This window comes from Meriones unguiculatus, chromosome 7, assembly GCF_030254825.1.
Source record: "Meriones unguiculatus strain TT.TT164.6M chromosome 7, Bangor_MerUng_6.1, whole genome shotgun sequence".
Lineage (NCBI taxonomy): Eukaryota > Metazoa > Chordata > Mammalia > Rodentia > Muridae > Meriones > Meriones unguiculatus.
Genome location: NC_083355.1, coordinates 44,715,005 through 44,731,982, shown reverse-complemented (window position 1 = coordinate 44,731,982; position 16,978 = coordinate 44,715,005). Strand labels below are relative to the sequence as shown.

Below are 16,978 nucleotides of genomic sequence, written 5' to 3'. Positions count from 1 at the left end.
CATAGTGCTTTATCACAACAACAGAAAAGTAACCAATACAGATAAGACATCCTCAGTGATGAGAGGAGACTTAGCTGGCTGGCCAACCATCCCTATGACCTCAGATTGGACTGTGAGGGTCTCGGGCTATGCACAAATGATGACTCTTAGTCTAAAGTGCCCTGAGTTGAACTGTCAAGAGCTTAGTTAATACTTGTTATACAGACAGCTGAAGGAGAATAGTGTGATGTTGTGGGTGGATTTTCAAACATTATACAGACTAAGGCAGGACTGCTCTGTTAGCATCTGCCTGCAACCTCACCCCACTCTGATGCAACTCCATAGACACTCAAAGAGAGCCATACTAGCCACATGAGACCACCCATAAATCATTTCAGCAGGACAAGCCCTGGAGCTCTCATTGACTCTCTGAGTCTGCGGAAGTCACTTCCAAGCATAATTTTATGTAGCTATAAAGTCAAGTTAAGGGGCTGGACAGATGGTTCAGTGATTAAGGCTCTTCACAGGACTACAGTTCAATCTCCAGAATTCTGTGGTGGCTAACAACTGTCTACTGCCCTCTTCTGGCCTGTCATGTCTGTGCACCATGTGTGCACAGACATACATGCAGGTAAAACACTCAAAAATTAAGTAAAAAAAAAAAGTCGTGCTTGCTTCAGCAGCACATATGCTAAGATTGGAACAACACAGAGAAGATTAGCAAGGCCCCTGTGCAAGGATGATATGCAAATTCATGAAGCATTCCATATTTTAAAAATAAATAAGTCAAGCAAATCTAAAAATAAAATAAAGTGAAGTTAATGGGAATAAGCACTGTTTCACTTCAATTAAAAAACTGTTCGGGTCTAGATAGACGGCTGTGGTTAAGAGCGCTTGTTACTCTTACAGAATTCCTGGGTTTGGTACCTGGCACCCACAATGGGTGGCTCACAATCATTTGTGAGTTTAGTTTCGGGGGATCTGTACCTCTTTCTAGCCTCTATGGACCCCAGGTGCTCACATGGTGTACATGCACATAAGAGTCAGAATATTCACACACAGAAAAGAAAACACATAAAAAAAAGACAGAGCCAGGCATAACCACGTTCACCCTTAATCCCAATGCTAGAAAGGCAGAGGCAGGAGAATCTTTATGAATTCCAGGCCATCCTGCTCTTCATAGAAGGGTCCAGGCTAGCCAGAGTGACATAGTGAGATCTTGTCTCAGGGAGAGGGAGAGAATGCATGAAAACAAACTTGTGTTCTCTTTAAATTAACTAATTAATTAAACTAGTATTCCTGTATTTGAACAGTATTGTTTTTCAACTGAGACACAAGATGGCCCAAGACAGTTCTTCATATCTAGGTTAAAGTTGAGAGCTGGAAACCAAAGGACAGAGAGATTTTTGTTTATTCATTTGTTTTTTGCTTACACACGCACACACAGGTGCACGCCTTGGAAACAGAAGTGGAACGGGGGAGGGGGGACTTGTTTTCCTAATCAGAATCTTTTTTTATTTAATGTATACTGGTGTTTTGCCTGCATGTATGCCTGTGTGAGGTTGTCAGATCTTGGAGTGACAGACAGTTGTGAGCTGCCATGTGGGTGCAGGAATTGAACCCGGGTCCTCTGGAAACACAGTCAGTGCTCTTAGCCCCTGAGGCATCCCTCCAGCCCTAAATCAGAATCTTCATGTATATTCAAGGAGAGCCTTGAATTCAGGATCCTCCAGTCTCCCGTCTCTCAAGCGTGCCTTATCCTACTCCGATGCCCTGAAGGCTGAGCCATGGCACCAGCAGAACTGGCTCCACCTGGTCTTTGCTCTGGTCTTGGTTTATCCAAATTTAGGTTATAAACTAAGTAAAAATTATTTTTTCTCTAAGTCTGTGTGCCCTGCCCTCTAGCGGCCCCGACTGTGTACTACAGTAGTGATCTTGAGTGTATTTCAATTTAGCCCTTGTTTTCTTTCTTCCTACAATTGGGATATCCTTCCAAGGCTGGGACCTGGCTCAGAGACTTCCAGGGCGCTGCGCCTTCCGTCATCTGAACTTCAGAAAACTTCTTGGCTTTTTCACCTTGGAGGTTGAGCCCAGGGCTTGGTGCATGCAGGCTGAGTGTTTTACCACTGAACTAACTCCTCAGCAACAACCTCCAAAAGGGGATTTTCAAACTTTAAGATGTACTTCTAACTTAGTGTGGAATGAGACCCTGGAGCCTGAACGTTTGTTAAGCACCCTGCGCAGTTATTCAAGGCACATCTTGAAAAGTAAGGCTTTGAGCTACTTAGTGACAAAGGGTATGCTTCACATAAATGAAGCCCCACCACTGCCGCTGCTGATGATAATTAAAACAATGCTCTCAGACTGTTCTCCCAGCTTCCCTGCCCCCCACCCTCGCTCTTATCTCCTGAATCCTTCTCAGGCCTCCTTGGACTTTGGGGAGTGGGTGGACAGTTAGTCACTCCCTTTGCCTGCCTCACCCGTGCTTCCCGGAGCACCCATTTTGGCCAGTCACTGAGAGAAAGTGCAGCTGCCTGTGGGCCATCAGCCTGTGCCAAGTGAAGTCAGCAAGAAAGAAGCTGACACTGAGGGCGCCAATGTGGCTCTGGTGAATTTGTACTGTGCTAGGTGGTTCAAACAGTTTCTCCTTAAACCCACATAAGAAACCATGGCTTTATCGTTTATACTCTTTTGCAGATAAAGAAAATATCATTCCTAAGGTCACTGCCAGTCAACACTGGAATTTGAATCTGTATGCCTAGTTCAGTGGCTCTCAAATAGGATGGATTTGGACTCCCAGAGAATATTTGGGGATCTACTGGCATCTAGGATAGAGGGGGAGAGCTGATCTTCCTACTATGCACAGGGCAGCCATGTACCTACGAAATTATCTGTCTCAAAACATCAGTAGTGGGAAGGTTGAGAACTCTCAGGCTGAAACCCTGTGCTTTTGTCCGAGGCCTGTGGGAGGAGGTTAGAGAGTGGAATTAAATGCAGCAGGCCCAGCATAGGGGCCTTGAGTGAGGGGGGAATGGGGCCCCCATTCGAGGGATAGTGGAGAACAGGGCACCTTGTTGAGACGCCTCTTTCTCCCAAGCTTGGCGAGCGCCCTGCTCAATTTCCCCCAACCCTGCCAAGTCAGTCCTGGGACTTCACACTGAATTTGTCCTGGAGTGACCCTGGCTCCCTGCTAGAGCTGGGGCAGCACACACATTTACCTGGGTCTCCTGGAATAGTTCCCAGAAGACGCCCCTGGCTTCTAGGACCAGGGTGTTGCACCTGCGGTACCTGAGCTGACAAAATGTTGGTGTGTTTGCTGCGGGAGAGGAGTGGGCTAAAAGACAAATGGAGTAAGACAGACGTGGATTAAATGGACAAAGGGAAGACCCCATCAGTCACCTGACCTGGGAAGGAAGAGGGCAACTGAAGCAGTGAGAAAGGGGCAGCTGGCCTAGCAAACAGGGTTCCGGCCTGTTCTGGCTTGTTGTTTCCCACCTTCCCTTTTCCCTAGGCTCGGGTTCAGCTTCCCTGCACCATCCCCAGGAGCCTCTGAAGCATCCACACTTAGCTGGCCACCATCACAGGCTTCCCAGTAGCGGCCTCCTCACTAAACTGACTGTGGATGTATCTCGGCTTTCAATCTCAGAACTCTGAAAAAGTAAGCAGCAAATACATATGTGTGTGTGGTGGTGGGGGGAGGTGGCAATTTTGGAGCAATGGAAAGATCATGCAAAAGCATAACCCACCCCCTCCCGTGCTTGGGGTTCCTTCGCCTTCCATTACCACCCATGGCGGGGTGGGGGTGGGGCGGAAAAGAGATGGAGAAGGACATGCGAGGAGGAGGATGTGGTTAAGGCTGATTCGTCCCTCGGGGTCGAACAATCAGCTGTTACTGGGGCGGAAGGCAGGAAGTCTCCTTAAAGGTACAACGTTCTGAACGTAGAACTCAGGAGTTTGAAGGAACCTTAGCAGTCGCCTAGCGGAGCCTGTACTTAATTTACACAGCAGGAACTACCTAGGCTCCCCTCTCATTTTTCCAGCTCAGTTGCCCTCACTCTCAATTTAGAGATGATGCAGAAGCCATGAATCCCAGGCCACAAGTTTCTCTTTGGGGGTGGGAAGGAACTGATAAGGTGGTCCCAAGCTTATCCCTTTAAATAAGCAATTCAGCAGCTTTTGCCAAGTCATTGGGTTCATTTCGGTTTTTGCCCATCCCCCGCCCTGCAGACTCTGATTGGCCCCTAGGGAAGGAGCAGCCTCTCCATTGGTCTCCACCTTTGAAATCACTTCCCTAAGTAGGCCTGAGTCAGTGAAGCGCTTTGAAGGGCGGGACTGAATGGGTGTTAATCAGAGGATGGGGTTTCTGGCTGGCATTACTAATTTCTAAACAGAAGCTTTCTGTCTGAAAGTGAGGGCTGTGATATGAATCCTCTGTTAGGAAGCTGAGCACTGAGAGGCTGTGGGCCCTTCGAAGACTAGGTCGAGGCATTTACTAGAAAAGATTTCACTAGACCCACGAGGGGTGAACGAGCGCTCCGAGGGGAGATCGGGCTGTGCGGGTGACCGTCGACCTCGGGATTTCTGCTGCCTCAGTGGCTGGCTTTCCATCTCCAGTTCTCGCCGCTCCTACCTCGCGTGCTCCACCGTCCCTCAGCCTTGGCCTCCTGTGCAGGCTGGTGATCGGTTCTGAGGTTGTCTAGAAGAAGTTCCAAGAAGGAGGGGCCGTAGCCCTTTAAGGACTTCCCCGCGACGGAGTCAGAGATCAGTTTAAAAATGCCAACTCACAGAGCGCGCTGCCTTCTGGGAAGCCGAGTGTCACCGTCAAAACCTCATTGACCAGGATGCACTGCAGAAACACACGCCTTCACTTCCTCCTGCTCTTTAAACTGTGGTTTGACGTAGAAATGGTCTAAGCAAGTTGCCTAAGCCCAGAGCTAGCCACACCTTTTCAGCTATTGGCAGGCCGGCCGGTTGGCAGGCGTGGCTCGGCGCGGCTCCTCCGCGCGAGCGGGTGGCCTCCTTGCCAATCAGAGCCCAGACGCCGCGAGGGGCGGGAGCAAGCGCAGGCACTGGCGCCCCCCGAGTGGGTGTGGTCACGTTGCCCAGCGGTGGGCGGTGATTGGCCCTGGGCGGTGCATTCGCAGCTCGTGCGTCACGACGCCGCCAGCTGATCGGAGACTGGAGCCGGTGTGTGCTGGGCGCTGGGAAGAGACAGAGCGGTCGGCCGTGCGGAGAGGACGCAGTGATTTTGCTCCCCTGTCCTCAGCAACCCCCACACCCAGCATCAGGTGGGTGTGATGTAGGGACCCGGTCATCCCGGAGGGAATCGTGGTAACAGGGTGATGGGGAAAAGTAGGGTCCTGGCGGCCACACCCTGTCCTTCTGGGGGAGGGGAGAGGGGGCGGCGGGGACAGGGGCGCTCCCAGGAGAGGGGCCTGGACTAGCTCGAGTAGTGTGTCTCGACGTTTAAAGAGAGGTCCCGGACAGGAATCGTGGGGGAAGGTCTGGAGAGGTGACTGGGGAGAAGGATGAGCGGCCGGAGGGCCGGGGACCTCTAACCCTGCTCCCTCTGGTTTGAGGATGCGGGAGCTGGCCATTTAGCCTGGGGAGGATCCGTACGAGCGAGTGGTGAGGAGGTGCGCTGGCTCTGCCGGTGCTGACTGGGTCAGGGCCAGTTCAAGTCCCTGGCAGGGAAGTGGTCGCTGGGCGGGCCGGCCCCTCCTCTCGTTCCCTCCCGAGGATGTTATGTAAGGGGGGAGGGGAAAGGAGTAGGGGGCGGCGGTGCGGAGGCCTTATGCAACCCAAAGGTTAGGGTTTCACCGCGGTTGGGCGGAGGTTGGGGGGGCGGCCAGGAGGAGTGCCTGGAAACTCTACCCGCACCCCCCCATCCTCACTGGCCGTCTTGAACAGAGAGAAGGTCACCTTTGCACCTCCCCCCAGTATGTCCGGTGTGAGGCCCCTAGCCCCGGCTTGGCCCTGACCGCTTGGGAAGCCGGCTGGCTGGGTGGGGCGCCTGGGTTAGTCATCGCTGGGCTCCCTCTCTCTCCACCTCCTGGCCAACTCTTGGCCCCTCCCCACAGGCTCTGGGCTAGGCTAACGTCCTCACCTCCCTCTGGCCCTAGTTTCAGCCTCCAACTCATTTGGCCTGTCATCCTGGCTGTCAGAGTAGGCTAGAAGCTGTCATGATGCCAGAGGGTTGATGGAGCAGCTGGTCAGAGGGTCAGTGCCCTGGGCCCACCCCGCCCGGCAGCCAAGGGCACCTGCTTGGCACAAACTCTCAATAGTCAATCCTGTGGGCTGAACAGAGCCATCTCGGGCAGAGGGAAGTGGACAGAGACTGATCACCTAGTAGAAGGAAGATACCACAAAGTTTATGCTTCCCAAGAGGCTTTTGGGATTTGAAAATCGCCCACCCTACTGTAATCTGTCCCCTTCTGAATACAGAAATCCCAAGGCAAAATCTCCTTGGCTCTTCTATCTGGCAGTGGCCATGCCCTTGGACTGACTGTGCAGAACCACCCTCTGCAGCTCCCAGCCCTCTAGCCTGCCACGCCCCCAGCCCCCTCCCTGGGCCATGCTGCAGGGCCCCGGCTTTTCCTGCTGATTCATACGTTGGAACTGTGGGGGCGGGGCTTGGAACTTGGAACAAAGTTCAGACGTGGAGGGGCCGGCAGACAGCCTGGAATTCATACCAGATGTACCCGGAATGTGCAAGCGGAATGCCTGGCATCTCAGAGTCCTGAGAAGCTGCCCGGCCACCCTGCCCATACCTCCCTCCCCTAACTGCCTTTGGTCAGCTGTTCTCTGCTTCATACTCCTCAGAGCCCCTGCTGACCTTCCAAACTCTAGCCCTCCTCCCCATTCTAATCCTCCACAAACCCTCCTTCCAGCCGAATTCCCTAAGATAGCAAGTCAGTTGAGCCTATAACAGAACTCCTATATCTGAAGTACAGTTACTCACTTGGGACCCAGCTCTAGACTCTGCCTTTTGAATGCTGAAGATGCTGGAGTCTTAGCGGCTTGCCAAGGGTTAGTGCCTCCTAACCTGTGAAGGGGTGCAAGACAGGTGCATTTAGAAGCCTCTGGCTTCTCACTTGAACCCTTGCAGGCCCAGATCTGAGCCAAGAACCCCTCACTGGAAGGTATTGAAAGTCAGCTGCAAAGCTAGGGTTGAATGGCCAGTGGGGCACTGTCCCTGTCACTCAGCCCTATCAGAGCTTTGCTGTTCTTCTCCCCTTCCCTTAGGAACCTGTGCCTCCCACACTCACCTGGCTGAGCCGCAGTAGTTCTTCAGTGGCAAGCTTTATGTCCTGACCAGCTAAAGCTGCCAGTTGAAGAACTGTTGCCCTCTGCCCCTGGCTTCGAGGAGGAAGAGGAGGAGCAGCTTCTTGGCCTATCATCTGGAAGGTGACAGAACTGGGGTTGGGAAGGCCTGGATAGCTGGGGTGTTGGCTTTACGGGAGGGAAACCCTGGCTCTCTGGGGAGCCCTTAGCCACATGGCCCAGCAAAAATTTAGGTTGAAGGCACCTGACTAAACTGGGGAATAGGTGGCCCGCCTCCCCAAGGGTGGTTGATCTCTGTTTGGCAATGGCAAGAGATAGAAGGAAAGTCTGTCTGTCTATGGAGATTTTCTTATAGGCCTGCCTTTCTTATCTCCTACCCCCCTCACACACACATTCTTTCTGCATGATTTCCAAAAGTAAATGAACTCAAGGGAAAGGTGACGCCAAAACTTTCATGTGAGTCACCTGCGTCTTCACCTGTCTCTGTATTTATTTTTAGATTGGTCCAGGTTTTGGGTTTAGGAGTACTTGGCTCTTTGGGGACCGTACACCTGTCTGTTTCTCCACCTGTGCAATGGGGAATCCCGTAGATGAGGAGGCGGGAGGGTGTGGAAGGTCCGCCCGTGCTGACTCAGCCTGGGCGCGTCTCTTCTTGTGGATGAACTGCTGTTTCTCTTCCAGCCCCTGACTACTCACCCACCTCTTGGGGTTGGGCTAGAAGGAAAGACTAGGGTTAAGACCAATGCAAGCTAGTGGGAGGCTAGTCCTGTGCTGACTTCTTGCCATGTAAGGGTGGCCCAAGGCTTCCCCTCCACCCCCAGCAAGACTGCGGGTCCTGGTTGGGTTCTAGCAACCACTGCCATTTATCATCTGCCTTTGCTTTCCAGGATAGTGAGACTCAGCTCAGTGCTGTGCAGGCAAGAAATTGCCTCCTCAGGCCATCAGGGGAGATAGGTGTATGATATGAGTCCCTTCTGCTGCCTCTAGTTCCTGATTTATTTCATGTTTGGGCTTGGCCTCTGATTGTGGTTCACCATTGGCCCAGTCTCCCTAACAGAAGATGGATTCAGAGCCCACAGGAAGTTGTTCATTCTGTTTGACAGGAGGAGTTCTAGCTTATTCTGCATTTATGAGAAACTGAAAGTAATAGGGAAGAATGGATCATACACTCCAGCCCTCCTGCAGCCTAAGATGAGGGGTAGGATGTGTGAGGGACTATAGAGAGGGGGTAGGGAGGCTGCGTCTACTCATACACTGCAACAAAGGTTGCTTTGTCCCTCGACATTGCTTTCTTCCCCTCCTCACTTCACTGGCCACAGTGTGTCCCTCCAGCACTGGGTACATGGCTCTGCTATCTTCATCCAACACGGAGCCTCAGAGGTGAGGAAGGGCAGCCTGGAAACGCAGAGGCAGGCAGAAGACCGGTGAAGGACCTGGCCTGGAGCCACGGGGGCCTACCCAGACATGGGTCAGAGGGGCACATAGAGGCCTGGAGAACACCGGGAAAGAGAACAGCCAGCCTCAGTGAAAGACAAGCTTCCAGCCATCTTCTCTCCAGACCTTCCTCCCTTGGAGATGAAGGGCCATAGTGAAGTATGGCCCCTTTCTTCTCTACTGTGCAGTTTCTATATAAGCAGCCTCAAAGGACCACCGCCGAGGGGAAGTACACAGCAATTTGGAAGGATTTCTGGCTGTGGGTATAGCTCAGGTGGTGGCACGCTCGCTCAGCACGCACAGAGCCCGCTTCTGTCTTATGCATTGTAGAAAGGTGGGTGCGGTGGCACAGGTCTGTAATGCCAGCACTGTGGGGGGTGGCAAACGAGCCTCTGCTATACACATATACACAGTGAGTTCTGAGCCAGCCTGGACCGCCTAAAACTGTCTCAAAAAAAAAAAAAAGGCATTCGTTAGTAATTAAAGAAGGCAGATATCGCTGAAAGCAGTTTTCTGTGATCATGGTATGACAAAGAACTGCAAGCTGAAAGAACACTTCTATACTTTGTGTATGGCAGTATCAAGCATTGTGAGAGATGTCTTTTGACCTAGTAAATTTCTGTTTTAGAAATGTATCTTAAAGTAAGGATTTGGTTATAAAATGTTCATTTCAGGCTTGTAATAGAGAAAAGTAGAATGCATCTGTTTGTTTGAAAATCCATTCCTTTTCTGCTGTCATGAGAATTTGTAGTAGGGGATTGCTTAAGTAAATGATACTGGTCCTGATGGTGGAGGGCTGCACACCCATTCAAAGTCATGTAGAAGACAAAGTGACCGTAAAGAAAATGCTCCTTACATATTAAAAGGATGATAAAAAGTGTAAGTGAGGATTTGATTTAGTTAAACAATTTGTTCTTGAAATGAGTACATACCTGTAATACATTTTTGGTTTTGTTTTAAATACTGAAAGTAGACTCAAAATGCGCAGAGTGGTTGTTCACCCTTGTTTTTTCTGTCATGCTAAGCTGTCCATACTAACTGTATGTTGTTTTCACATGTTAAATAAAATACAAAAGATAAATGTAGTTTTTAAGTTTTTACTTTATGTGTATGAGGGTTCTGTCTGCATGTGTGAGTGTGCACTGTGTTTGTGCCTGGTGCCTGCAGAGGCCAGCAGAGACGTGGGGTTCCTTGGAACTGAGGTGCAGACAGCTGTGAGCCAACATGTGGGAAGCAAACATGGCCTCTGCAGGAGCAGCCAGTGCTAACTTTTGAGCCATCTCTTCACCCTCTATGTAATTTTTTTTAATTATTTTTTTTTATGTGTCTGTGTGTATGGGTACCTGAGTGTGGGTGCTTGCAGAGGCCAGAAAAGGGCATCAAATTCCCTGGATTTAGAGTTGTATGCTGTTTGAGCCTCCTGATATGGATGCTGGGAATTGAACTCAGGTCCTCTAGAAGAGCAGCAAATGCTCCTAGCCACCAGAACCAGCTCTCCCGCCAGTCCTCCTTGTCATTTTTAAACTTTGGAGAATTGAGCACAGGAGGATGGGCCGCACTAAGCTGAAAACGTTTGCTTGGGGCACCTTTTGCTTCCTAAACGGTTGTGCTCGAGAATGCGCTTGGTGCTGGGAATCATGCCCAGGGCCTTACACAAAACCAGATAGGTGCTGTACCCCAGTGAAGTTGGCTCCAAACCCCATTCTGTAGATGCCTGAACCCATCCACTCTCCATACAGGAGCACTCATTCCTCTGACTTTCTGGCTGTCGGCCAGCTGAAGAGGTGTCGCTCAGAGTGAGAAAGAAGGGAAACAAACGTTCCAGATCTGCCGCTCTTCGGGGAGTTTGCCGCTGGAGAGGATGTGCCTCTTAAGGCCGAAGGGGTCTAGAATCTGGACAGTCTGACGTTGCTATCGTGGTGTTTATTTTTCTTGTTTGAAGCGGCCTCTTCCTGGAGGCCTAGGGAGGGAAGTGCGTTCAAGTGTGTAGTATGACTACCATCTGCCTCCCCTAGCGGGGGAAGAAGATAAAGATCCTAGCGGGGGGGGCGGGGAGCTCTAGAAGGGTTCCCCCCAAATGGGGGGCTGTTCGTTTGTGCAGTTCTACCTAAGGGAATTACAAATGGGCAGAGGACAGCTCTGCCTAACTGCTCTCAGGTAAAGGTGAGGTGGTGCAAGGTTTGGGCCCTCAGGGGTTGGCTGCGGTCCACCTTCCAGTCTGTAGTTGGGGATGACCAGTAGGTGAGAGGTGAGGGAACCAGAACTGAAGGTGAAAGTTAGTGGGGCGGAGCTCCAGACCTGTCAGGTAGAGCTAGGTTAGATGGCTATCTGGAACCCCTTTTCGAGGGGTTTAGAGACCAGCGGCACTGGAACAGCTCTAGTGTTGTGCTGTAAGGCCCCTGAACTCAGTTGCCGAACTTGATGCCCGGGAGCCCCCAAACCGCTCCCGCCAGGCAGGGGAGGGACGCCATCAGTTCCATGGTTCCACTGTCGGTGGCCCCACGGCTGCACCAATCACTGCCCAGCCCGGGAATAGGGGCGTGGACAAGCCGGGGAAAGTTACAACAGGCTGGAAAGACCAGGCCGTGGAGCCCCCGGCACAGCCCGGCGGAAAAGCCAGATCCCGACTCCGCCCGGGCGCTTTGAGGTCCCTGGACATCTGACACAGAGATCAAAGACACAGACTGAAACCCAGCTGACCGGTCAGGCCATGGCATCCTGGGGGCTCCTTGCTGCTGGCGCCTCCTTCCTGGCATTTCGGGGGCTACACCAGGGGCTGCGGCTCCTGCCTACCCCGGAATCTACTCGGGACCGCTGGATGTGGCGGAATATTTTCGTTTCGCTGATTCACAGCTTACTCTCTGGAGCAGGGGCGGTGGTCGGGTGTGGAACTTGGAGGCTGACTGAGGGGCGGGGGTGGAGAGGAGGGGGGCGTGGAAGGCTGAGGTTGGAACACTGGGTAGGTACCCTTTGGGATGGATGTGAGGTCCTCAAAGTCTGGAACTGGGTTGGGTTGTACCCAGGGAGTACCCACAGGGAGAATAGATGTGGGTCTTGGAGAAAGTGACCTTAGCCCACTATCTTCTCCAGGCTGTGGCTGTATCCTCAGATGGTCACCGACCAGATTCATGGACACCCATTCTGGCCACAGGTCCTAGTAGCGGTGTCAGTGGGTAAGTGTAAGGAAAAAGGCTGAATCGGGGAAGGCGTGGCTGGAAAGGGAATTCTAGGTCCCTCCCCCACTTCCGAATGGAGCAGGTGTTGCTGGAGTTTGTTGTGAGGAATTATGGCCCAGAGAAAAGTAGGGCTTCAGAGATCTCTCTACGCTGTGCATCAGCTCTGAGTGAGGAGCCTAATAATCCTCTCCTGTGCCCACAGGTTATTTCCTGGCAGATGGAGTTGACATGCTCCGGAATCAGACGTTGGCCCAAGCCTGGGACCTTCTCTGTCACCATTTGGTGGTGAGACTGAATGAAGGGAGAGGCCAGACAGAAAGGGAGCATGCCCAGCTTGAGGGCCCAGCCTCTCTTCAGCGTTCTGTCCTCTGGCTTTCCCACAAAGCCCCCTGGAAACCTATCTTCCCACTCTAGGACTGAACTGGAGGGAGATTTTTGACTCCTAGTCACAGTTTGGAGTCTGGGCACTACCCAAGGAGTTTGGATCCTCCACAAACCTCCAGCAGATCATGAAAACATTGGATTCAGAGTTTTGCTGAGAGGGGAGAGTCATGGTATAGGGTTGGGCATGAGGCAGAAGTGCTCAGGAATGAAAGCTGGGGTGCTACCTAAATAGTGTGGCTTCAGGGTCAGAGAGCCCCCAGCCTCAGCTGCTCATGCCTGGTAGGCAAGGGTCAGCAGAAAGGTCAGGCTTGGAGGGGGGCCTACAGAATGCTTGGGTGTCCCTAGTATAAAGACTAGGCTGCCGGGACTTGATGAGTCCAGGTCAGGCAAAGCCCTCTGACTTTGAACCTTGCTCCCAGGTGGTGAGCTGCTTCAGCACCGTGGTTCTGTCTGGCCGCTTCGTGGGCATCGCTTTGGTATCACTGCTTCTGGAGTTGAACTCCGTCTGTTTGCATCTCCGGAAGCTGCTGCTGCTCTCCCATAAGGCTTCATCCTTGGCCTTCAGAGTAATCAGCTGGGCCTCCCTGACCACCCTGGCCCTCTTCCGCCTCCTACCTCTGGGATGGATGAGTCTCTGGTTGTTTCGGCAGTGCTCCCTGCTGTCTTGTGCTAAGGTCATCCTTTACGGAACTGCGCTGGTCACCGTGGGTCGCATGAGCATCTCCCTGGGTACCCACATTCTGATCAGGGATGTCTTACAGGCCCAACCCTACCCATTTGTCCTTGTGCACAAGACTCAGCAGACCAAGACCGGTGAGCCTGTCTCCAGGAACAATTCTACTCGCAGTCTGAAAGACTAGAGATGGAAGAGGTCTCCTCTTCTGTCAGTCCTGGGGGAGGTGGGCTGAGAAGAGGAGATGCTAGCTTTTACTGCATAGTCGGCTATGTAGTGAGGGCTGCGCTGTATCAAGCATTTTAGGACATTCTCCAGCTAACTCGCATCTCTCCCCTTCCCAAGATCTAAGAAATGTGGATGTTAGTGGCTTCTTGAGAAACTAGGTTACTGCTCACTGAATTCCTTTGCTCCAGAATAAGGGCAGACAATGGGAGAGGAGGTCCTTCTAGAATCAGAGATACCTGGCATGGAGGGGGCAGGGCCAGCGGCAGAGAGACCTCTCTTACGATCAAATTCTGGCAGTAAGATAAGAGCACAAGAAACTATCTGTTGCCAGTAGGGATGGGCATGGCAGTTGCCAGTGACAGACAGAAAGCAGGCCACTGCAGTTGCTGCTGATACTTCTGGTCATGTAAGTGAAACTGTACTCAACTCTACTCTGCCGCATGCAGGCTTTTGTTAGTTTGGTTGGCTTTCGCTTTTTCGAGACAGGGTTTCTCTGTGTAGCCTTAGCTATCCTCAACTTGCTTTCTAGACTGGCCTCAAACTCACAAAGACCTGCCTGCCTCTGCCTCCTCAGTGCTGGGATTACAGGTGTGCTCCCCTGCTCCCAGGTGAATACAAGCCTTTCTAATTCATGTGTATCTTCTGACCTTTTTAGAGAAATGTAAACTTGGGTTGGGGAGATGGCTCAGAAATTGAGAGCACTGGCTGTTCTTCAAAAAGACCTGAGTTCAATTCCCAGCACCCACACAGTGGCTCACAACCACCACAGAAGGAACGAAGGTACCCACTGTGATCACCCAGTGCAAAGCTTCTCATGGCAGAGGTACAGCAGGGGAGAGGGGCCTCCCTATTCCCTGCAGAGGGGCAGGACATCTGACTAACTCTCTCTGGAGTCTTTTGAAGGCTCTCTCCTCCCTGTCTCTGTAGCAAGTTCCTATTGTAGGTCTTGTCCCTTTCTAGTTCAAATGCCCAGGTTATAGAACTGCAGAGCAGATTAAAGTCACTGTTGTACTGAATGTCAGGGCAGAGAGTGAAAACTCTCAAACATCCATAGAAAAGATGCAGGAGCTAAAACAAGAGACAGGAAGGGCTTTTAAAAATTGCTGCTAAAGGGTCTGGAGAGATGGCTCAGTGATTAAGAGCACTGTCTGTCCTTCCAAAGGACCTGTGTTCAATTCCCAGCACCCACAAGGCAGCTCACAACTGTTGGTAACTGTTGGTAACACCAGTTCCAGGTGGTCTGACACCCTCACACCAATGCACATAAAATAAGATATTTTTAAAAAACACTGCTAAAGCCTGGCATGGTGGCCCTTAATCTCAACACTCAAGGAGGCAGAGGCAGACAGATTGCTGAGTTTGCGGCCAGACTGGTCTACAAAGCGAGTCCGGGACAGCTAAGACTATACACAGAAACCCTATCTTGAAAAAAACAAACAAACAAAAAAGTGCTGCTAAACTGGACAGTTGTGGCACACACATTTAATCCTAGCACTCAGGAGGCAGAGGCAGGTGGATCTCTGGGTTTGAGGCCATCCTGGTCTACAGAGTGAGTTCCAGGACAGCCAGGGCTACACAGAGAAACCCCATCTTGAAACAAAAAAGAAAGAAAGGAAGGAAGGAAGGAAGGAAGAAAGAAAGAAAGGAAGAAAGGAAAATAAAAGAAAACCTAAAACCGCTGCTAAGAAATGAAGGGAGAGAAAGAGAGAGGATGAGGAAGATAAGTGTGCACAGACAGAGGCTTGGGAAGAAGAGAGAAAGATTAAACTCATAGAGAAGCTAGGCAAAGAGATCTTAAGGGTAAGGAAGAGCAAAGATTCAGCAGACATATTGAGAAAAGTTGTTACAGGGCTGAGAGGAAATCAAATCATAGCTTTGATAAAATGATAAAAAAGAAGGCAAGAAAGTGAGACAGAAAGGGACCCCAAGAAAGGAACAGCTAGTCTACACATCAAAATATTAAAAGCAGACTCAGGAGAGACAGAGGTGATAGTGGCAAATGGAGAGGGTAGCAGGGTAAGAGGAGAGGTGGAAATGGAGAAGGCAGGGATTAGAGAGGGGCCTAAGAAGCAGGGTCAGAGGCAGGAGAGGCGGGCAATAGGAAGGTTTGCTATGTAGAAACAGGAGGCGTGTTGAACTGGAGACGGGCAGAGAGACAAAGCACAGGCAGCCGCAGTGAGACACAGGGACAGGCTGAGTGAGGAAGAGGCTGGTGGGTAGAGGAGGTCAGAGATGTGCAGTGAGACAGAGAGATAAACCAGGGTGGAGTCACCGGGCAGGGCGGGGGTGGGGCGGAGGCCAAAGAATTAGGTAACATCCAAAAGAAGCAAAACCAAGAAGGAGCAAAGGGATAGAGAGAGAGAGAGAAAGAAAAAGAACGAGAAGCAGAGAGAGAGAACTTTGCATGAGATCTCCATTATAGTCAGAAAAAGAGGAGCAAGGCAGGTAATAACAAGGAAAGATTGGAGATTGGCAAGGTGGCACATGTTGATAGCATTTGGGAATGATGAGCAGAAGGATCAGGAATTCAAAGCCAGCCTGGGCTACATGAGACCCTGTCTCAACAAACAAACAAACCAAAAAAAGAAAAAGAGGAAAAACTGGACCCAGCATTCATGAGGTCCGGATTGTCAGGTGTGGGAGTCCTCAAGGCTGACTGACCATCTTGCCCAGCACCTTGCTGGTAGACTCTGTCTTCTAGCAAAGGGGAGGAACTTCACTGAGGAGAGAAGGTCTCAGAACGCTATCCCTATTGTACATGAATAAATCACTGTGTAAAGAACCTCATCAGTCTATTGTGAATGTGATTGCTTTGAGCCATTTTTCTTGGCTCCAGTGGTAACCCAGTCTTCAATAAGATGTGGGATTGTGAAGGCTTTGAGTTGGGAGGGTTTCCTGTGATCGTTTCTTTGTCTCCCAATCCCCTTGTTTCCTACTCCCGCCTCTCCCCACCCCGCTCTTATCAAACAGTTCTTCTTAATGATTTTTTAATTTTTGTTTTATGTGCATTAGTGGTTTGGCCTACATGTATGTGTGTATGAGGGTGTTGGATCCTCTGGAGTTACAGACAGTTGTGAGCTGCCACGTGGGAGCTGCGGATTGAACCCAGGTCCTCTAGAATAGCAGCCAATGCTCTTAACCGCTGAGCCATCTCTCCAGCCCCCATTTTTGTTTTTTGTTTGATTTGTGGAGTTTTCTGGTGTGTGTGTGTGTCTGTGTGTGTGTATTGGAAGGTGGCTTGGAGGTAGTGAAGGTGACACTGGATTTCTCCGGATCCTCCTGCCTCTACCTCCTGTGTTGTGGGTATGGAAGTGAACCACCACACCAGACCAGGCTGGCACATTCTCTGTGACCTACAAATACCTAAAGTGATATTAGATCCTCTGTAATCAGAAAACAAACCTGGGGCGGTGGAGATGTCTCAGTAGGTGAAGATGCTTGCTATCAGGCCTGATAGCCTGAGTTTTTAGCATGTTCTTGTTATTCTGTGTGTGTGTGTGTGTGTGTGTGTGTGTGTGTGTGTGTGTTACTCTGGCTGCCCTGGAACTTACAGAGATCTACCTGCTTCTCCTCCCAAGTGCTAGGATTAAAGGCATGTGCCGCCACACTTAGCCCAATAACCTGAGTTTGGTCCTTAGTGCCTACAAGATGGAAGGACAGGATAGACTCTCATGAGTTCTCTGACCTTCACACATGCACGTACACTGTGCATGAGCCCTCCTTCTCCAAAGACAAACGAGTGTAAAAATTAAAAAAAAAAAAAGCAAACCCAAGTCCTGTGTGACGGTTCCTCAAATAAAGGTGCTTTCCACCAAAACTG

At 50.9% G+C, this 16,978-nt stretch overlaps 1 protein-coding gene, 1 long non-coding RNA gene and 1 other non-coding gene across 5 annotated transcripts; all 3 read left to right on the top strand.

Annotated features, from left to right (window-relative positions):
• The first annotated feature begins 646 nt into the window (after positions 1-646).
• LOC132655480 (U6 spliceosomal RNA) lies at positions 647-753 on the top strand. The gene has a single exon (XR_009593288.1). It is a non-coding gene; the product is annotated as a U6 spliceosomal RNA (small nuclear RNA).
• Positions 754-3,509: 2,756 nt separating this feature from the next.
• On the top strand, positions 3,510-9,782 carry LOC132655207 (uncharacterized). 3 transcript variants are annotated; one of them, XR_009592915.1, is made up of 3 exons: positions 3,510-3,637; positions 4,594-5,267; positions 7,225-9,782. It is a non-coding gene; the product is annotated as an uncharacterized LOC132655207 (long non-coding RNA). The 3 variants fall into 3 exon arrangements; XR_009592916.1 differs by lacking the exon at positions 3,510-3,637 and having other exon boundaries at positions 5,030-5,267; positions 7,225-7,386; positions 8,151-9,782; XR_009592914.1 differs by lacking the exon at positions 3,510-3,637 and having other exon boundaries at positions 4,323-5,267.
• Positions 9,783-9,900: 118 nt separating this feature from the next.
• Tlcd2 (TLC domain containing 2) lies at positions 9,901-15,749 on the top strand. The gene is made up of 4 exons (XM_021633483.2): positions 9,901-11,580; positions 11,788-11,870; positions 12,076-12,158; positions 12,677-15,749. The coding sequence occupies exons 1-4, from the start codon at positions 11,408-11,410 to the stop codon at positions 13,115-13,117; spliced, it is 780 nt and encodes a 259-aa protein (XP_021489158.1). The 5' UTR covers positions 9,901-11,407; the 3' UTR covers positions 13,118-15,749.
• The last annotated feature ends 1,229 nt before the right edge of the window (positions 15,750-16,978 follow it).

What these genes read in the sequence shown, in the direction of transcription:
- Tlcd2 (XM_021633483.2), top strand. Translation starts at nt 11,408, where the DNA reads ATGGCATCCTGGGGGCTCCTTGCTGCTGGCGCCTCCTTCCTGGCATTT. An exon ending in GGAGCAGGGGCGGTGGTCGG is followed by an intron (nt 11,581 to 11,787) that starts GTGTGGAACTTG and finishes TATCTTCTCCAG; the next exon opens with GCTGTGGCTGTATCCTCAGA. An exon ending in CCTAGTAGCGGTGTCAGTGG is followed by an intron (nt 11,871 to 12,075) that starts GTAAGTGTAAGG and finishes CTGTGCCCACAG; the next exon opens with GTTATTTCCTGGCAGATGGA.